Source organism: Onychostoma macrolepis, chromosome 15, assembly GCF_012432095.1.
Source record: "Onychostoma macrolepis isolate SWU-2019 chromosome 15, ASM1243209v1, whole genome shotgun sequence".
NCBI lineage: Eukaryota > Metazoa > Chordata > Actinopteri > Cypriniformes > Cyprinidae > Onychostoma > Onychostoma macrolepis.
This window is the reverse complement of record NC_081169.1, coordinates 16,845,483-16,868,108: the sequence shown is the minus strand read 5'-3', so window position 1 is coordinate 16,868,108 and position 22,626 is coordinate 16,845,483. Positions and strand designations below refer to the sequence as shown.

The 22,626-nt window shown below is 38.1% G+C and overlaps 1 protein-coding gene across 1 annotated transcript; it reads left to right on the top strand.

The window, feature by feature from the left end:
• The first annotated feature begins 1,174 nt into the window (after window positions 1-1,174).
• On the top strand, window positions 1,175-21,867 carry mnta (MAX network transcriptional repressor a). The gene is made up of 6 exons (XM_058744503.1): window positions 1,175-1,467; window positions 6,362-6,920; window positions 7,070-7,111; window positions 8,244-8,355; window positions 17,947-18,139; window positions 18,686-21,867. The coding sequence occupies exons 1-6, from the start codon at window positions 1,395-1,397 to the stop codon at window positions 19,435-19,437; spliced, it is 1,731 nt and encodes a 576-aa protein (XP_058600486.1). The 5' UTR covers window positions 1,175-1,394; the 3' UTR covers window positions 19,438-21,867.
• The last annotated feature ends 759 nt before the right edge of the window (window positions 21,868-22,626 follow it).

Genomic DNA, 22,626 nt, shown 5'->3' with positions numbered 1-22,626 from the left:
TTATTATTAACGTTTTGGGATTATTAGTAATATAGTGTATTTATGCACTCTCTATATAGCAATATCTATTCAATTAATGCACTGCAACGTTCAAAATGTTCTGTCTTCTCTCTGTCTCACCATCTCTGCAGCTCTCTCCTTCTCTTCAAGACTCCCTACTGTCCTGCAGTACACTGCCTCACCGGTTACCATGGATACAGTCACATGACTCACCCTTTATTCAGTCAGCACATGTATCATGGCAGTAAAGAAAAAGATTCCGTGGTACTTTGATAGGATCTCGGGTGAAATAGGGCAGCAGAGGGAACTGGTGTTTATTGCTCAAAATGACGGTTTACTGCCATTAATGTGGCTAAGATATTTCTATAAAACAGTTGTGCATATCTGGTCACAGTAAATGGTTCATTTTTATGAATTAATGTAAATACGTAGTAGCGTAGGAGGCCAAAAACATTGTTAAATATAACTTACTTTTTATATTTAATTCTTTAGGTTTTGCTGTAAAGCGGTGTGTGTTATCTAACACATAAATGTATACACACAGTGTGTGTGTGTGTGTGTATGTATGTATGTATGTGTGTGTATATATATATATATATATATATATATCTGTGTGTGTGTGTGTGTGTGTGTGTGTGCGCACGATTAAATGTTATATTTCAGAAATATTTTGCATCTTTGTCAGAGAAATTGTTTTGATAATGTGACGTTACTGCGGACTGTTTATCGATACTCGCTGTCTGTTTGAATAGTGACTGAATCAGAAACAGCGCCAGAGGTCGACCTGCAGGTTGCATTTTCGTTTTTAGTTTGCGTGGTAAAAGCGCAGAATGACACCCATGTGAGCAGACACCATGCCTTGTGTGGATGCGCTCCTATTGGCTGCTCTAATCTCATGTTTTATTAATAAGCTAGAGGCGTGGTATGTGTAGGTGTATTGCGAAAAACCTGGATTTGACGTTTATACTGTAAGCGTTCTGCTTCGGCCTGTATAAGCAACATCGAAGAAAAGTGGTGCTACACGTATTACTGACCTTCTGTCAGTTTGTTTTGTATCGTAATTCGTCGAATATACGCGGTTATTGAAGCACGGCCATCTCCGTGTTTTGAAAGACCAGCGTGTGTGGGCGGGGCGTTGGTGCAGGGGGCGGAGCCGCTGTCTCTGTACAATGGGCTGATATGTTGACTGAACAACCCGCGCCATCTTGTTGTGACTCCTCTACGTGCGTGGAAGAGTGACTTCAAGGGGGATCCAGTCACGTCTTTCCTTTTATTTTATTATTTTTTTTTTATAGACGAGAAGATTGGATCCCGAGCAGAAGCATTCGAATCTATCTATTTAGCATTTTTTAGTCATTTCTCCAATCGTTTTTGGACCATAACAAGAAACAGAGATGAGTATCGAGACGCTTTTAGAGGCGGCGAAGTTTTTGGAATTGCAAGCCCTGCAACAACAGAAAGCACGTGGTAAGAAAGGAAAAATATGGGGACATACATTTTTATGACAGACAGAGGGTCACTTTAATGAACCGTGTAGTTCTGTAATGTAGTAGCCGGTTAATGTGAGGCATTGTTGCGCTGGATGTCACAAGCTACGTGATGGCCATGAATCAGTGTAGTGCGTGACATGAAATATGTCATAATACGCCGATAATACCAAGACTCTGCAAAACTGCAGTATAGTATGCTTACGTTTACTTTCTATGGTAGTAAACTGGTGTTTTCCGGATAATGACAGCCATGTATTAAAATGCAGAGAATGTAGGTTTATCTGCTTTGACTGTTGGGATAGTTCGTGACTGTATACTTCGTTGCAGTGTCGATGTAGGAAAACATACCTGCTTGCTTTAAGGGCGGTGGCTTACAAGTACGTGCGCAAGTGCCAGTTCAGTTGCGCTTTATATAATGACCTAAATATCACATTACGCGGCTCTTATTTGCATTCTTTTGGTAGAAGTGAATGGATGTAATGTTTTATTGCATTTTCGTAGAGTGTTCTTAGCGCAATAGTGTACGGTGTATTTATTTCACACTATTGTTTTCTCTCCCGCGCTGCATGCGTCCACTGGCGCTTTCTGAAGCCTCGGTGACGTGTCCGCCTTAGCCACGCCCCTTAAGCCCCTCGGTGACGTGTCTGCCATAACCACGCCCTCGTGTGAGATCCGCGTGGCCGGAGAGCCCCTCCCCCTTCGCTCCATGTGCGCGCCAGGCGCTGCTCTGTGCAGGGAGGGGGTTTACAACCAGAGGGAAAGTAGGACAGTAACCCCCTGCTTGCTTCTCCAAAATGTACTGCAGTTATATAACACACTCCTGCAGATTTGGATCATCGTGGTGCTCTGACAAACAATACTGGAAGAGTGACATTCTCAGGACGGATTTACATTATAAGCTTGAGACTATGGGGGTCACAATCAGTTTAGATATTGATGGGCCATAATCAACTACTTATGAGGATAAATAGAATTAACAGTTTGAATATAAAAAATAACAAATATACAGTAGTATATTTAACTTATTGCTTAAATCTTTTTTTTTTTTTTTTCAATTGATTTATTGAATGTATTGCCAAGTGACTGGAATATAATATTTATATATTTTTTTGCATTTGGAAATTGTATACTTGTATATACTTTTCCAAACGATTGATTAATTGATTTTTTTTTAGGTGATTTTCTATTTCTAGATATAGAAATCAAATGCATTCTGAATGATTTTCAGAAAAATCTTGATTTTCTTTAGCTGATTTTCTATTCAACTGATATATCAAATGTATTCTCATTATTATTTCATTAACAGTCTAAGCTTGTGATAGAAATCTTCTCGATCAGTTTCACTTCTGTATATTTCACCACAGCTGACTGTAATTCTACTCAGCATGTGACTCTGTGAAAGCATTCAGCCAGCAGTTTGTAATGCTGGGCTGTAAATTGCATTGCACGCTGGTGGACAGTCATTTCCTGTGTGCAGTTACACCTTTGCCCTCTGTAGCTGTTAAATAAGTACACCGAAATACTTCAGACAGTCAGGTGTTGACCAGAGAAATTATGTTTAAAAAAGCACCCGAGGGCTTCTCTTCTCTAGTCTGGCACAATTAGTAGTATTCAAAGAAAAGCGGAACCTTGAAATGCGTTCATGCATGTGGGAGCTTTTTACTCTTTTACTTAAAGATATCAATAATGTGTCATTAATCCGCTGTTAACACGGCTTCAGTGTCAGGAAATCAAGTGTATTTAAAAGGGCTCAACAGTCACATTTCACTTGAAAGGCTTGCTGGTTCGCGTGTATTGTGCTTCCTTGTGTATTCTGGTAATTGATTGTTTGGTTCCATAGGAACTAAATACCCCCTTTCAGCAGGAGGAAGCGTGCGCTGTTCAAATAGCATAGTGGTGACTGGTGGGGGTGGATTGCTGCGCTGTGATTGGCTGAAATTAGGTTGGAGCACTTTCACCACCCCCTTCGATGACACACACACACACACACACACACACACACGATAAGAATGCCTGTCTTAAAAGTCTCATTATCCTCTGAGCACACATGATTTGATGCCGTTTGGCTTTTCACCCTAATGAGATTCATGACGTTCCAGGTGCACACGCACACACCTGTGTCTTTTCCAGTTTATCTAGGGCACCTCGTATACCTGTGACCTCTTTACCTTCCTGGGCGTTAAGAGGATTCTTTTAAAACTGGAAGCAAGCATTAGGTTGTGCAATGATTCATTTTTTGATATTTTGATTGCCATTAATTGGCTGATATGAAGCAGAGTTTTCTTCAGTGCTGTGTTTGTAATACTTTTTAAGATTTTTGACCAATTCGGGTTGTTATGCATAGCCTAGGTGAGTGCTAAAATAGCTGGAATAATAAAAGCAGTAAAGTATAAAGAAAGCTTTTGGAATGACTTGACTTGGATTAACCATAAAACTGCTGATCAGGATAATTCTCCTTCAACCCCACAACCGCGAGCTAATATCTAAATGCACTTTAGCTGAGCAAAGCCTAAGAGTTTATCAGGTGAATTCAGTGTTAATGGATTTATACTGTTTTACTGTAGATAAAATGGCTTTAAGATGTCTAAAGGTGAAGTGTAATTTCTGTCACTATATGAAATGAAACAAAAATTAGTGTTTGATTTACATTTTAATACTTTTTTGTTTAGCAAGGAGGGATTAAATATCATTACTTAAATAAAAATATTTCTACTTCAAATAAATGCTGTTCTTTTGAACTTTCTATTCATAAAAGAATCCTGAAAAAAAAATATTACGGTTTCCACAAAAATATTCAGCATTGATAATAATAAGCGATTTTTGAGCAGCAAATCAGCATATTAGACTGATTTCTGAAGGATCATGTGACACTGAAGACTGGAGTAATGATGCTGAAAATTCAGCTTTGCATCACAGGAATAAATTACATTTTAAAATACAAATAAATTCGAAAACAGTTGTTTTAACTTGTAATAATAATTCACAACAATATTACAGTTTTTACTGTATTTTTGATCAAATAAATGCAACTTTTGTTAGCACAGGACATTTCTTTCAAAAACATAAAAAAATCTTACTCACCCCAAACTTTTAAATTGTAGTGTATATATTAATTTTATATAGATTCAATTGTTTTTTTTTTATTCTGACATTCAGCTGCTGCTCAAACAAACAGTAGTGTTGAATATGCCACAGCATTTACGTTTTTCAGGAAAACCTATGAATGGTTTACTTTTAGTTGCCTTGGTTTGCACATTAAACTGAGAATAAACGTTTAGACTAACTAAAAAAAAGTGATTGAATGTTTTTCAGCCTGAATTCAGTCCGCGACCAATCCTTTCACCTAAAATAGGTGTAGCTTCCTTCATTACTTTACTATTGAACAGCAGTGGAAGTTCTTTACTGCATCACGTGCTGAAGCTCTAGTTCTCCTCTCTGAATCAAAAAGCAGTTTTGTGTGTCTCTACTATTTCTTAAACAGTGTCAAGTCGAGTGCAACAGCATGTATAATTGATGCTGAAGGTTTGGCGAAGGTTCAGGAGGCCGTCCTGTGGTGTTTTAGAGCAGCCCTGCTTGAAGAAGGGAGTGTGGTTTGAGGGGGACGAGCATCGTGTTTCCATTTAGGCCAGAGAAACTTTAGCCTGAAGCCTGTACACCATGTGCTCTAACAGTGTAATCTCTACCCTCCACTGTTAACCAGTAACACTCATTTGTCTGTACGCACACAAAAGCTCCTTTAATAGAGTTCACTCTGAGCTAGATACAATCTCAGGCTGGTTTATTGACCCATATTGATTTGTGGCTGCCCCGTCTCCATCATTTGCCCCAGTTTAGATGAGATGTCATCACATCATATGTTTAAGGTCAAAGGTTACCAACTATATGTAGTGTCCAACATATAGTTCAGTCTTTTACATTTCCTTCAACACTGTTTACTAGGTCACAGAGACTCCAGACAGATAGGACATTCTTTTTTATCTTTTATGCTTGCTTTGGATGTTAATTGAAAATGTATAGTCTTAAGGCCCATTCACACTAAGGATGATAACTATAAAGATAACGATGAAGATATAGTTCTAAAAATCGTTCTCGATATTAAAGAATAGCAGAGTCCAGACCACAACTATAACGATAAAGGCACAGAGAAATGATATCGTTGGAATCACTATCAGAACTATTTTTTTTTTTTTCCAGCTGATGAATAATAAAAATATTGATAAGACAATCATAATCAACCCGGCTGTCACGAGCTGGAGAAGTTCAAGCGAAAGACACGCGTGTGCTGAGAATAAACAGACGATGTTGTCCGCTGGTGTAGACGCTAATATCTTTATCTTTATAGTTATCATTATAGTTATTGTTCCTTGTCTGAATAGGGCTTAAGTGTTTTTTTTATAGTTAAGAATAGAATAATTACCATCAAATTTCGGTTACCATTTGGTTATCTGCAGCTATTTATTTATTTATTTACTGGTATCGCTTGATATTGAAAACACTTTGAAACACTTTCCTGACAATTCTAAACATAAATTATAGTAGTATATGAAAATATTAAAACAACACTGACAGAAAATTATTTTTTTTATACTCATTTCATCTATTTTTACATATAAATGACTGTGTAACACTTGTCATGTAGTGTCATGTAATACTTACTTAATCTTTCAAAACACTTTTAATTTAATATCTCTGTTTAATGTAATCTTAAAAAGCAAATCTTAAAATGAATATCCATTTTTCTTACTGGGCTTAATGTTGTAGTGCCTAAATTTAAATATTTATGATGTTAATATCAATATGAACCATTAAAGATCCAGTAAGTTCTGGATTTGGATAAGTAATTCATTTTTTTCCTATATTTCTTTCAATAGAAGAGAATGAGCTTCAGGAAAGACGGCGTCGTGAGCAGGAGGCGGAGAAGCGGAGAGCAGAAGTTAACTCTTACACTCAGCCCATTCGAATGAACCATGTGACCTGGGTGGAGGAGTCCGGCCCTGAACATCGCCACATACCTGCCCCGGCTCAGCCTCCTCCCCCTCCCCCCACCATGCCCATCACGGTCATCCCCATCCCGGTGGTGTCCTCCACTCCACCCGCTCTGCCCCCGCCCCCTACCACAGCTCTCAGCCCGTCGGCAGCGCCCCGCCTCACGCCACCAAGAAAAGACACCTACTCGCTGCCAAACCAGCAGGCACTGCACCAGCGCCCCCTCATCTCGTCTCCGGTGAAGGCAGAGCCCACATCACTGTCTCAGTCCAATGGCACCAAACCAGCCCAGCAGCTCCAGACCTTCCCGGGCCCCATTGTCACAGCTTCCCAGCATGCACTTCTCCCTCAGCATGGACCTCCCTCAGCCCAACCCAGCCCTGCGGTCAGAGGCAGCCCGCCTGATGACCACCGTAATTTGGACGGCAAGAAGAGACCTGGAGGGTGAGTCAAGACGTGAAGCTGTTATTTATCACTATGTTAACCATTGTTTAAAACTGAATCGTGAAAACTTTTATAGTTGGTTTTACGGCTGTGAGTTTGTATTATGTTTGAGAACTAACTATTCAAGACCATATGACCTGTGTTTACAGGGCAGGAACGAGAGAAGTGCACAATAAGCTTGAAAAAAACAGGTAAGGTCGTCTTTGCTGCAGGTTTACCAGACTTAAGTGCCTTTCACCAATGTTTTTACACATACAGGGTGATGTATGTACGCCATCGTTCAAATGTTTATAGTCAGTAGGATTTTTAAATATTTTTGAAAGAAGTCTTTTATGCATGCAAAGGCTGCATTTATTTATTCAAAATACAGTAATAACAGTAATATTGTGAATTGTTATTATTATTACGAATTAAAATACCTGTTTTTTATTTAATATATTTAAAAAAATAAAAATTCCTGTGATGGCAAAGCTGAATTTTCAGCAGCCTTCAGTGTCACATGACCATTCAGAAATCATTTTAATATGCTGAATTGGTGTTAAAGAAGCATTTCTCATTATTATTAATGTTGAAAATAGTTGTGCTGCTTAATATTTTTGTGGAAACCGTGATACATTTGTTAAGGATTCTTTGATGAATAGAAAGTTCAAAAGAATAGCATTTATGTGAAATGGAAATCTTTTGTAGAACTACTGTATAAATGCCTTTTAATATTACTTTTGATCAATTTACTGTGTCCTGCTGAATAAAATTATACATTTCTTTAAAAAAAATTGAACAGTAGTGTAAAATCTACACACAAAAAAAAGTTTCAAACACTCCCTATTTACAATAAAAAATTGATCAAAAATGGGTTTTGCTAGTGGCACAGAAATTACACACAATCAAGTTATGTATATATTATATCAGGTATATATATATATTGTATATATGTATATTGAACATAATGTAGAATGTGTACATACTGTGTATAATGTGCTAACTGTAAGTATGTCTAATAGTACACTGTGTGTACTGAGTATATGTATGTGTATATTGCACATTGTCATCTGTATAAGTCTGTAGATATGTAATGGTACTGTCTATATGTAAATTGTTTCTTCACTGTCTGGAGCACGCTGTGCTGTGGTGATGTGATAATAAAAGTGATTTGATTTTATTTGATTTGTTATATTTTTATTGTTCACATACTTCACAGATAAAAATGAATATAGCACTTAATTGTCTCATAAGTGTATTATAATATATAAATAAGCAAATGCTGATACCACATAAAACCTTATTATAACTTTTTTGTAATCCTAAATGATCTTCTTTTCTCAGACGTGCTCACTTAAAGGAGTGTTTCGAGACCCTGAAGAAGAACATCCCTAATGTTGATGAAAAGAAGACGTCCAATCTGAGCGTTCTGAGAAGTGCTTTGAGATACATTCAGGTAAGCGCTGATTAATCTACATTTACATGTTCGCTGTCTGCTGTACATCTGTATCTGTATATCATCAGACTTTGACTTGAGGTGTGTATTTATTTACACGCGTAAACAATGCAAGAGCAGGAGGGAAACCACAGTATGATGCAGTCTTCAGTTTGTTGGTTACAGTTCTTTTATCTGAGATATGAGATATTTCCAGTGTTGCTTTGATTGATCTAAAGCTGTGAGATTAAAGATCTCTGATCGAGTTTATTTGCACAGGAAAAATGGATAGTTGCTGTCCTGCAGTGTGAGCAGAGCACCTTCTCTTTGTCTGTAAACCGAGATCATAAGCCATGCTCTATCTGATTAAACCAGTGCCTCATTCACACATGCGAACGCCTACAGCAAAACCCTTTAGAAGAAGAAATAGAAATCCAATCAAATCAAAGGATTTGATTTAGCCGAGGCACAAGACGTTCGGGAAACTAGGGCAGTGTGGAAACAGAACTCGTGTCACTGGATCCCTGGCGCCGTCACCTACCCCCTCCTTAAGCCACTTGCTTCTAGCCATTGGTGGATTTGACGGACCGACCCAGCCCACCCATTATCACTCTTTCCCGCTCTCTGCTGCCTGTCGTTCAACCAGGCTTAAGGTGTATTTATTTAAAGCACATGGCCTGTTGAAAACAACCAGCCATTTGCTATCATTTTTCCAGAATGTGATCTGTATACTGGGAGGCTGAAGCTTTTTGAGTACGAATTTGTATTGAATATGTGGATCTGCTGTTTTTAGAAAATCATAATTTCGATTTTTGTAGCTACATTGAAACTGTTGATTTGCACACCACTGGTACTTAAGATATACTACAAGTTATAAAAAGTAGCTAACTACAGGCTAGCTTTTAAATGTATCTGCATCATAAATCTATGTAAAGTCACTATATATACATAAATGTATTTTTAAATGAATAAATAAAATACATTTACTTTACTGTATAGTCAACTAAATAGTCAACCTGAGCAATATTCGTCTAGCGCAGAAAAACTAGTTAGAATAACATCTAACTAAACCACTAATTAAAGTGCTAATTAATTTCTGCTCAGTAATAATAATAATAAAAATAATTAACAGAAAATTAATAAACTTTTACAGAAAATGAATAAACACAGAAAATGTTTCGCAGGAGGTGGAATGAACTTTTTGTTTACACTTAATCTCAGAATGAACTAATTCAACAAAACGTATACATTTAAATGACCTAATTCGTAATTTTAATAGTAATAATGTTTTTGAAGGCGTTTAATGAGTTACTAATTATTTTTTGAACCAGTTTGTTTACATTTACATTTATTAAATTGAATTAGACTTCCCTACATTTGAAAGGACATTAGGAGTGTGTTTTTCGAGTGCTTTTATAGCTCGATGTTACAATGTAACAAAAACAGAAATGTAGCATTTTGTTACAACACTAGTTGTGGAACAAAGCTTGCAATAGTGCCTCGGCTAGTAAAAAATGTTAAGTTAGTAGCGTGGCTAGTTTTAGTTAGTCACTCCATCTGTATTATTATTAATGACACTTAGTAATTACTGTCTTTTGAATGTTTTTCTTGAAGGACAGGTTTGTGGGAAGCTCATGTGTATATTTTGTTGAATGTTCACAGAAAAGCTAGTCAGTCACTGATTTGAGCTGTTTACCAGCCAGTATGTCTCCCTCGCCCTCTCTGTTTTGTTGTGTTCCTGCTAAAAGATTAGTGTGTGCCTGTGCCTGCCGATCACGGGGCTTCTCTCTTAATGATTAGTGCTGTGTTTGTGTGTACGTGTGTTTTGTGATGGTCTCTGGAGGCGGCGGTGGCACAGCGTGTGTTCAGGCTGTCCGCTGGGCCATGGGCGGAGGCAGGCACGCGCACCTCACCTCCACGCGTTTGCGTCTGCATGCCCTCCGGTCCATGGCCCCTCCCACTCTCCCCTCACTGACCAATCGGCTCCTCCCAGAACTGAATAAGAGGATTGTTTGAAGAGATTACTCTTCAGTTTATTCATCTTCATGGCACCTGATTCACATATTCCTGTGGCATCGTGCCAAATCTGCTTTTTGACTTCCAAAGTGAAGCAACTGATTAGTGATTTGTTAATCACAGGACAGATTGCGACAATGCTTATCTGTATTAGGCCAGGTAATATACCAGTGTTTTTACTGTTGTCTAAAACAGAAAAGACTACAATGAGTGCATTAAGTAACAATGAGCAATTCATTTTCTACAGTATCTGTTAATCGTTCTTAATTTTAGTTGATAAAAATACAACCGTTAATTGTTAGTTCACGTTACCCCATAAAATATTGATGAAATTAACATTAGCTAAGATTAATAATGTTGTAAAATCATTTTAAATAATATAGTTAACAAATGGAAACCTGTTGTAAAGTGCAGCTATTAAAATTGTTAAACTGTATTAAAATGAGAATGGAAATAAAATATTAGATGAAAACTGTAAATTTAAAAAAACTTTAAAACAAATCTTGCGTTGGCAACTATCTGAAATAAATGTGAAGTTAAAGTACTAAAATTATTCAAACTAAAGCTGAAATACAAAACAGAAAAAAAGCTCAATTCAAATCATTCAAGAAGTACTAAAATAGTATAGTATACTAAAATACACACTGTTACATATTAATACTAATACTAAAAATACACTAATATACTGTTACTCTGGGGAGAAAATAAAAGCCGTTTCTTTTTATTTCTCTGAATATTCAAAGAAATTTGCTTGTCGTGGAAAATCTTGAGGAACTTGTCACACTACAGTCCTTGTGGTTTTGACTCCCGCTTCATATTACTTACAAATGTTGATTTGAAATATTAAACTGCAGATTTATATTCATTTTTTCATGCTACACTAGACTCATAATACTAGACTTTACACGTTGTGAACTGTGGATTATGGTGGCTGCTGCTTTAAATGTTATCCTACAAGTCTCAGGAGTTTCCCTGTTCTGTCTAGTAGTCAGAGCTCCTCCTGTTTCTCCCTCCCTCTGTACTTTTTTTTCCTCCTTCCCCCACTCTCGTGTTCATCATGTTCCCTGCCGCGGCCACATGAGTAGCGAGCACATGGCTAGACAGAGCTGCGTGACGTCACCCCCCGGTGACGGCCCCCTCCAGCTGTTGTTCCTGCCACAGCACGGCACACTCGTTGAGCTCGATCTCTGAAAGCCCCGCATTAGGTGCTGCCTAAACCTTGCAGGACCGGTTTTGCTTAGCAGTGCGTCGTGATGCAGTGACTGATGTATTGCTTAATCCAGATAATCGTATTGAGATTTTATTTATTTTTTTGGATGGTTTGTAGTGGATTGTGAAATCTACAAAGTCATTTTTTTTTTTTTTTGTCCTTGGCACAATGTGTTGATGTAGTTGCATAAAGTAAATAAATATCAGTGCACTGAATTACTCCCAATGGGTTTATGTTGCTCTGGTGTCTCAGTAGGATTGAGACTGATGAGCAAATCCAGAATGAATCCTGTGAGATCCACCTGATTCATTTCCTGTCTTTGTGTGGCAGTGCGTGTCAGCACTATAGTATGGCCTATGTGGGTCGGTTGGTCATCTATATCATGCCCTACAGAAACTAGTGGTTTATCCTTGTGGGATTAAATCACATGATTCGGCCCATTTGTCATGTACAAACCACTGCAGTTTCAATGTAGCTGATTCAACAAAAATTATTTGGTAAACGTCAGCCTCATCCTGGCTGGCAGACTTTTCTACATGTCTAATTTTGGTCTGTCTAATTGAGTCGCACCATCTGTAGATCATTTGCTTTAAATGGAAAATTCTGTTATCGTCTATCCATCCTCATGAACTGTTTTTCCCTGTGAAATACAAAGGGAGTGTCTAGTAAAATGACAACGCTGCACTTTCTCAAAACTACTGTCTGTCCAGTTGCAATTATAAAATACTAATTCCGACCTGATGTACTGTATATATCCCACTGGCTAGTACTTGTTTTTTTTTTTATATACACTTCTATACAAGGCTATATTTATTTGGTCAAAAATACAGTAAAAACAGTAATACTGTGAAATATGAAGTTATTTTTATGTTTAGGAGTAATATGCTCAACTGATTTTAGTTTCATTTTTGCTAGGGAATCAAGTGAGCCAGAATTGCTATCTTTATTATCTTTTCATCTTTTGTTTTTTTGTTTTTTTAATTTGTCTGGCAACCTGCTAAGTAAAAATTAGTAGATTTGACAGCCTTGTCTAATTTAATCAAACCCAAACGCATTTTTGTCACAAAAAGTGTCAGTTAAAGGAAATAATGTTGGTTGATCTATCTCTGTCCCCAAACAAATGTACACTGCACTACAAGACTTCCTCTTTAGCATCACAACAAAACCAGAGACCCAGTGAGATTTATAGCTGTGCTTGAACTGACCAAGTTACCAAACACCTCAAACTGGAGTCATGGGATATCCTTTACTGCGGGAAGAGCGTGGCTGCAACGTGGCTCTCTTTCTCTCTCTTCTTTGTTCTGCAGAACTGAGTCTGTAAATGCAGGACATCCTAACATTGCATGCGAGTTCATTTTTAACTCGTACAAATCCATCATAAGCATGCACACTTGTATATACATAAACATGACGACACGTTCACATGTGCGCAGTCAGGGGGCGGGGCTTCAGTGAGTAACTAATGATAGCAAACCGATGGGGGAGGGGGAGGTCATGCGCTTGGCTTGTTAGAAACTGACTACAAAAGCTAATTAAAGCCACTATCAGTTCATCCCTCAAGTCGGCCCTGAGTTTGAGAGCAGATGTTCCTCTCTGGCCTTATTTTTCCTCCATATCCTCCAGAATATGAATACAACAATGATTCACATTCATCTCCTGAAACACCATCCAGATGTTGTTATTCCTCTGATAACATCTCATATTCAGTCAGGAGCAGGGTTATTATTGTTAACTGAAACCATAAAACCATTTTGATTCCTTGAAATGAACTGAAATAAGATGAAATAAAAAATGTAATCTTATTTTATTTCAGCTAGTTTCTATTTTTCATATTTTTTTTGGTTTAAGTTGAACTACTAAATGAAAAGTTCAACTAAAAGCTAAAGCTTAATTAAAAAAAATCACAAAAACTAAATTAAAATCTAATTTAAAATATTAAACTATAAAATACCAAAATAACACTGATGGTTTAGCCGTTCTGGGCTGAAGCCGGAGGGAGGCAGTGAAGGGGCCCCAGTCCACGGATCAGGAGTTCAGTGGGTTTGGGTGTTTGTGGAGCAGGCCGGCCAGTGTGTGTGTGTGACTAATAGAGGCAGGCATGCACAGCTGTGGGCTGGAGCTGCGCCTGATGCAGCACACAGACCAGAGAGCTGTCAACATGCCTCGTCAGCGGTGGGAGGTGGGGTCAATGAGGGCCTGGTGGAGACAGCCAGCAAGGAATGCTCCGGCCCCCCAGGTGAAGGAGGGCACGCTTGTAAAAAAAGACCAGGGACGGCTCTTGTGTAACTCTTTTACGGGGTGCAGATTTAATGTTAGGAACTGCTCGCACTTATAAGTGTTTCGCATTATAGCTGTTACTAGATCATGTATGTCAGGCACAATTGGAATGCTGTATTCAACCAATCAGCATCTAGAATTTTTCTTTCAACTGGAGGTTTGTTTGTAATTGGCTCTTTGATAAGCTCCACCCCGTTTGGTTACTGTCACTAACTTTTGCAGAACATCCAATAGAAATAAACTGCTTGGTTTTCGTTAAAATGTGCTCACAAGGCGGTAAAAATTGATTGGCTGTTATTGTCGGCTGGAATGATGGATTATGATATTGCAAAGCATTTGTTATCTGCTGGTTTTGTTTAAAGACATTGTTAAATTATTCAGCAAAGTTTTTAGGGGGAGACAAGACAGTAATCCTGTATTAATACACTGTTATAAGTGACCTGGCATTGCCCATATTTTTCATAAAATTACATTTCATGCTTTCTGAATGCAAATATGACTTATACTGCTGTTCAAAAGTTTGGGGTCTGTATATTAGTGCTGATTAATTATGATTAATTGCATTCAATTTTGTTTACATAATATATGTGTGTGTACTGTGTATATTTGTTGTGTGTATATAAAACACACACACACACACACACACACACACACACACATGAACTTTATATAATTATATTAAGTTATTTATATAATTGTATTATACAATTACATTATGCTATTTATATTTAATTTAAAAAATGCATCACTGTTTCTGTAATACATTAAACTATTATAATATAATAATTAAAGGGTTAGTTCACCCAAAAATGAAAATTAGCCTGTTATTTACTCACCTTCAAGGCATCCTAGGTGTATATGACTTTCTTCTTTCAGACGAATCCAATCGGAGTTATATTAAAAATTGTCCGGGCTCTTCTGAGCTCTATCATTGCAGTCAGCGGGTGTTTCTGTTCAACAGTACAAAACACGTAAAATAAAGCGCGACTAGCATATCTCAGAGGCGCGCGCACAATGCATATGTTGGAATCTGCCGGCACAGCTTCCGTGTACGAGGAAGTGAGAGAAAAGTGCTTATTACGTTTGAAATATGGATATTTGTCTTACAAAAATGCATGGAATTGCTACAGGAGGCCTTTATTCACCCCCCGGAGCCGTGTGAGGCACGTTTTATTATGGATGTTTTGAACTGTTAAAGAGAAACACAGACCCACTGCAATAATAACGCTTGGAATAGCCAGGACAATTTTTAATATAACTCCGAATGGATTCGTCTGAAAGAAGAAAGTCATATACACCTAGGATGCCTTGAGGGCCATTTTTGGGTGAACTAACCCTTTAAGCAACACAACTGTTTTCAACATTGATGATGATGATAATAATAAGAAGAAATGTTTCTTGGGCACCAATCATCATCTTAGAATGACTTTGTTCTGGAGGATCATGTGACACTGAAGACTGGAGAAATGATGCTGAAAATTCAGCTTTGTTATCACAGGAATAAATTACATTTTAAAATATACCACAATAGCAAACAGTTATATTAAATTGTAATCATATTACTGTTTTGCTGTATTTTTGATCAAATAAATGCAGCATGTGAGCATAAGACACACAAAATCTTACAAAAACCCTAAACTTTAAACAATAGGTAGAGTATACATTTAAAAAGAGCAAATATTTGACTAAGAATACAGCAGACGGCATTGGTCCGTAACGTTAGGCCTAAAATATAGGCAGGACTAAGTAAAGGATCAACTGAGGTCACACGTTTTCCTGAAGACTGAATGCTGCTATCTGCTCTGATTTATTCTGTTAGTGTTGTTACATAAAGCGTGTGTCCAGCACACCAGACCTATATATGGAGCTGCTGAGAGGTGCTCAATCAAACAGGCTTTATGCTGCTGCCCTGTGCAGACAACACATGCTCACACTGTCACACTCTGCTGCCCGCTCAACGTACCTGTTACCACAGCAACTGTGACGGTTTTCAGCTGTTGCCTTGACAACGCTCGAGTACTCCACCGTCTAATTTGCTGAGACAAAGACACTGACACCTCTGAGAGGCAAAAGGCCACTCTGTGCTTTGGAAAGGAAGTGGCATGTATCGATTTGCCCAGTGTCCTGTAATTATTCACGAGAGCGCAGCAGACCAGAGACCTGATCGACCCCAAGCTGAACTGCAAGTGCTCCTTTATCTTCTGTCTTGCGATCTACACACACCTGTACACATATCAAATGACTGGCCTGGATCTTTTTTCCACGCTGTTATTATTTCTTCATGGCCATGCTTGTCCAGCGCACGTGGTGCTGTGTGATACGTGCATCCCTTGTCATTGCTCATTGTTTGAGGGTTAGTGTGTCAGTAGTAGTGGGTTTTATATGCAGTGATTTTGCTGATACGTATCGCAGTAAATTGAATGTGCTCTTTATTTGACCAAGAGCATGTCATTAGATCAGCTTCATGATCATTACTTCTCTTGTAAGGTATGGAAATGTTGAGAGAGCGAATTTAAATTCATTTTTATGAATCAATTCGAACCGTCTCTTTCAGTGACTTAATTGATTCATTTGCATCGTCACCAAAATGTTCACAGAGATTTATTTTGAACCTCAGCTTCCAGACTTCAGGCTTGTCGTTTAAATAATTTTATTTATAATATGTTATTATTGTTGATATTATTATTATTATTATTAAAATATGTATAATTGTAACATTTAAAAAAAAATAATAATAATATATATATATATATATATATATATATATATATATATATATATATATATATATATATATATATATATATATATATATATATATATATATAAAATATTATTATTATTAATACAGTATGATTTAGTTATTATTTTATTTTAATATATACATTTATAAAAATAATTATATATATATATTAACAAATAGTATTATTATTATTGTAGTTGTTATTTTAAAGTTTCTATTCCTCTGTCAGATTTGACTGAGCATCATGGTTTTTAGTTTAGTGGAGTTCCACTTCTTTGTGCACAGACCCCTTAATCTCTCTCGATCCATCCTCTTAAGGGCCTTAGCTGCCGTTGTGTCCTCGTTGCCTGTTTGTTTCTCATGCGTCAGCTGACAGTGCAGGGAAACTGGGTCGCTTATGCCCAGCCCAGTGTGTGCCGTGTCTTGCCCTCTGTCCCTCCCTTCTCACTCTATCTTTGTGTGTGTGTGTGTGTGTGTGTGTGTGTGTGTCTGGAGTTTTGTGTTTCTCTAATGTTTGTGAAGTTGGATCGGTATCTGTGTGTTTTTGTGGGTACGTAGAGATGTAGTCTTGTTTAGCATGCTCAAACTACCCAGATGTCCACTTGTGATTGGCCGAGCTCGTGTGTCATGGGCTCCTCCCACTAGTTACTCAGCATGTGCACTCGTGCACAGCAAGTGAATGCCTTCCCAGAAGTGGGAGGTGCTGTCATGCCTTGGGTAATCCACGTGTTTGTGTGAGTAAGAGAGAGTAGCAGTGGCAGGGTAAAAACAGAAGGTGGGGGAGGTGTGTGCTGGGCCGAGGCATCTACGCCTATAGATGATTACAAGCACACTTACAGAGAAGCATGTGACATTTTTTTACTTGCTCGTCTAAATTCCCAAAAGTCTTCCTTATAAGAAATTGCATTAATGTAAGCAGCCTTGACAGTGCTCTGTCAAGATGTGAGTAAGAGGTATTTTTGATCGTCATCACAAAATAAACCCTTACATGATGACCAGTTATTTTATTTTATATATGTGTGTGTGTGTGTGTATATATATATATATATATATATATATATATTAGTTGTTTTATATAGAGAGAGGTCAGCTGTTTATGTCTCTTACTAGTTTCTTGGGTTCTTTATTTTGCTTTAGCTGGACTTCTTTAATGATAGATGGGGTATTAAGGAAAAAGCCAACCACTTCTAAGTGCACATGATGGCTGGTCTTGTATTCTTCTTACCTGCTTTTTGCTGCACAGCAAGATGACATTTCATTGTTGCAGCTGTGTCATTTTGCAGACTATAGACTTTAAGTGCTCCCTGCCAGCTCTTAGTGCATGTGGAAAATGCTCACTTAATTATTTCTCCGTTTCCCCACATAGACTCTGAAGAGGAAGGAGAAGGACTACGAGCATGAGATGGAGCGTTTGGCGCGGGAGAAGATCGCCTTGCAGCAGAGACTGGCCGAGCTTAAGAACGAGCTGAGCCAGCGGTTGGACGTGATTGAGATCGACCGTGTTCTTCGACAGACCGTCCAGCCAGATGATGACCAGGCCTCTACCTCCACTGCCTCAGGTTAGTCCTGCAGAAGACCTCGTCTGCAGGTTTCAGTGCTAATTGACAGCATGCTTTTTGACAGAGCTTAAAAACTCCTTGAAACCACTTGATAAATTTTTGTCCTGAGATTTTCTTAGTTTAAATTTGATATAAGCACTCATTGCCCTTTTTTAAAAGAGAGTCTGTAGGGATTGATTGGACAAAAATCAGTACAAAAAACACAAGACAAGTCATCAGTATTTTTAAATCAATATTTCAATAAAGAAATTAATACTTTTATTCAACAATGCCTCAAAATGATCAAAAGTAACAGTAAAGGCATTTATGTTACAAACGATTTCCATTATATTATATTATATTGTAAGAAATGTTTCTTGAGCAGCAAATCAGCATATTATTTAAAAGTAATAAATAATATGCTGATTTTAGGAAATGTTTGCTGTATAAGGAAATGCAGTCTTGGTGATCACAATACACCACAAAAGCTTTTATTTTGATCTTGTTTTTAACTTGAAACAATCCAGTAATAGTTTCTGACCATTTTTTTTGTTGTTGTCTCTACAGAAGGTGAAGACAACATTGATGACGATATCGAAGACGAGATGCCCAGCGCCTTACCCAAAGTGCCTGCTGTGCTTCAGCCAGATTTAAAGAAGTCCCGTCCCGTGTCATCCCTCATAACACAGCACATCCCCATCCCTCACAAACCTTCGAAGACTTTACCCCCCATTTCCTCACCTCAACTCTCCCCCATCGCCGCCACTCCAATCACAACTCCCGCTCTGACCTCAACCCCAGCACGGGCTCCTAACGGCCCTGCATCCGCTCCTGCCGCCCAGGTTGTGACCCCACAGACACTACCTCCAGCCCAGACCCATATAGTGACCGCGGCCAGCCTACAGCCTTCCGTCATCGCCCACGCGGGAACGGCGTCACATGCTTCCGTCATCCAAACCGTCAACCGTGTGATCCAGCCGGGCTCCAAGCACGTGGCCCACATCGCTCCTTCCTCCTCAAGCTCGGTGCAGCTGGCCCCAGGACCTCAATCCATTAGCCACATCACTGTTGCCCATCTTCCGGCAATCTACCCACAGCCCGTCACAGTCACACAGCCGGCGGTCATGAGCCACATCGCGCAAACGCTCTCTCACAGCCAGATGAACGGCACTTCGGTGACCAACGCACAAGCCAAGCAGACACCAGTGGGTGCTCAGATGGTTACCCATCACCCTCAACTGGTGGGCCAGACCGTCCTCAACCCAGTCACAATGGTGACCATGCCCTCCTTCCCAGTCAGCACGCTAAAGCTGGCCTGAAGCGCTGACATACGGACCCCCAGATAGAGTATATACACTTATAGACTGGTCTGCCCCGTTTGAGACTGCCGCTACATGCAGCACTGAATTCAAACAAACTATAAAGCTATAGGACTCAGTACATTCCAAATGAAAAGAAAGTATATAAAGACAACACAAAGAAATTTATTGAATGTCTACTATATAGTGATATATAATAAAAGACAAAAAGAGATGTTTTATCTTTATGTGTGGGCAAAGGCAAAGTCTAGAGTGCTTGTGTGCTGCTCAGTGTGTTTTAGGCTCTAGTGGAGTGTATTATGATGAAACTGTGGTGCGATCTCAGCCAGCCTAATATGTGTGACTACTAGTGTAAATGACTTAATGAAAAGGCAGCCCCCGTAATACCTCACACTAACTCCTCAACTAACAGCACACCTCATGTGAAAGCTCTTCTCAGCTCCCACTAGACCAGGTTTAATGTACTGTGTCGAATCCTGAACCAGTTCTTGAAGTCCCTACAGTTCTTAAAGAGAGAGTTTTGTCGTTCCAACCTGTATGACTTTCTTTTTCCTGCAAAACATGAACATGAACTGTTTTGTCAGTACAATAAGAGTCAGTGGGGTTCAAAACCCTGTCCCTGTTGTCTGGACAAAATAAAAAAACACTTCAAAATAGCTTCTTTTTGTGTTCTGCAGAATAAAGAAAGTCTTAAAAGTCCGGAACGACTTGATGAGAATAGTGTGTTTTTTTTTTTTTTTGTTTTTGTGAACTGTCGCTTTAAAATCAATTTACCTGGTCAGTTTGGTGTCATATTTTACCACTATAGTTGACGCAAGATGTAGCATCATCATTGCACTGGAGAAATGATTTTCTTAATCGTTTTTGGGGTTTTTCAAATATTTATAAATTCTTAAAGCAAGATACATTTACTTGAGAAGGAATATGAATTAAGATATTAAATGTATCAAAATTAAGCGAGATTATGCTAACCCTAAACAAGAAAAAAAAATTGTTTCCCTTCCAATAAAGCTTCTTTCTTGCCTCACATAAGCATAAACTCACTGAACTTTGATACTTTTATTTAGAAAACAAAACTTAATATATCAAGTCGTTTTGTTTTGCTATTGTATGAATGTGTTGATTTGAAAAAAGTTAGGTTTTTATTGGAAATCGAGACAAATACTGAATAAGAAAATCATTTTTGCAGTGTACAGTAGTCAATCATGAAGTTGATTTGTACATTTAGACACCAGGAGCGTATGTGAGATGTTTCTATTAGAAAATATCTTTTTACAGAGTTTACATGATTTATCTGTAGTGCTCTAGCTGGCATAGACACTATTGTTGTGTGTGTGACTGTCACGTGAGTCATGGGAATCTGACAGGAGTGCCTTTAACATTGTCAATCTGGAGTCCTGTTCAATGCTGCACAGACGCCCCCTATTGTTCCCTCGCTGCACCTGCACTCTTTAAGTTATTCACTAACAGAGCCACCTACTTAAATCCAGCTCAGTGGTGTATGAACCATATTAAATAGCCATTAGTTTGCAACAGCGCAAACATTGTTCTGGATGTCATTGCGAATGTATTCCAACACATTCAATGCCTTCATCTTGCCACTGGTGATAAATGTTGGTTATTAGATGTGCAGGAAATAACTGCATGGTTCATTTTTCATGTAGCAGTGTTAAAATTACATGCATTTGTGTGTTTGTGTAGTGAATGCATTCCTCAGAGGCTTTGTTTGTTATGTTTTAGTGACTAATAATGTTGCAGTTGGAAGGTGGATTGATCTTTTAGGCTTCAGGACAGTTGTGAAGGATTCATGGATGGGAAGATGTCTGTATTGAGCCACACTGACCGCTACACGGTTCTGCAGGGTGAGCACAGCCTGCATGTACAAAGAGATTTGATTTCAAATTAACACTGTGATCCCTGTCGGTTTTCCCATGTAAGAGCAAGCCAGGTTTACCAATCACACTAGCATTATGTTGCGCAAGAGTCCCTGCATTTGTTTTGCTTCTGTAAGCGTGTGAGAGAAAACGCATTGAATTTTTTTATTTTGGTTGTCAGGTTTTAGTTTTGTGTATTCACACTAGGATGTATACATTCTTAGACTAATTGATGTGGCTGTTTTCGCATGTAGATGGATGATTCTTGTTTCAGTGCTAACGTTTTAAAATATTTTTTTTTTTCAGTTTATGGGACCATGTACAGATATATATATATATATATGTTGGGGCAACTTTTCAGACCTCTTTCCACACTGATATTATATATATATATGCGTATATATAGAGTGTGTTTTCCCTATGGAGAAAGTTCATATTGTATATAGCCTGTAAATTTGGGGCTGCATATAGACCTAACTGTCCATTATGTTGTAAGAGGAGCAAAAAATAAATAAAAGAACAAATGTTGAATAAAAAATAAATCTTGATACATTTACCTGTTGTTTAATAGTCATTTTTGGACACTTGACCGGCTATTGAAACGATGGTTAACCCAAAAATGAAACTGTCATCATTGTCATGACAACTGTCATGCTTGTTTCAAACCTTCATGACTTTTTTGTTTCTTCTGCAGAACACAAAAGATATTCTGAGGAACACTGGGAACCAAATAACATTGGAACCTTTTGAATTCAGTTGTATGGACAATAAATAAATAAATACCCTTCTTTTGTGTTCCAGAAGAAAAGAGAAAAAAAAACTTTTGGAGAAAATGAGTGAACAATTTGAATGAAAAAATGAACGAACTATCCCTTTAAATTCTCAAGTGGTCTGTACAATACAGAACTGATTATTTTTGTTTCTCAATAGTTGAGAAATCAGCCCAACCATTTTTGTGAGTGATGTTTAGAAATGAGGTTTTAGCTCCCACCCTGATCAAACTCAAAAACAAGGTAAGACTAACTGAAATAAACCTGGTTTATTTGGTAAACTTGTTTTATGAAACAGACCCCTGAACCAATTAAACATGGTGTTTGGGATTTCTTGAAAATTACAAGCTGGTGTTGACCTCGAAAGAAATAGACTAAAAAACGTTGTGAGGATGAATACAATAATGACGTTTACATTTTGGGTTAAACTATCGCTTGTATGTATTGTTCATGTGCATTAGTACATTGGGGTGTCAGGTTATACACAAAACAGTAGCAGCAATAAAAAAGGCAAGTGTGACTTTTTAATCTCCCAAATGTGACTT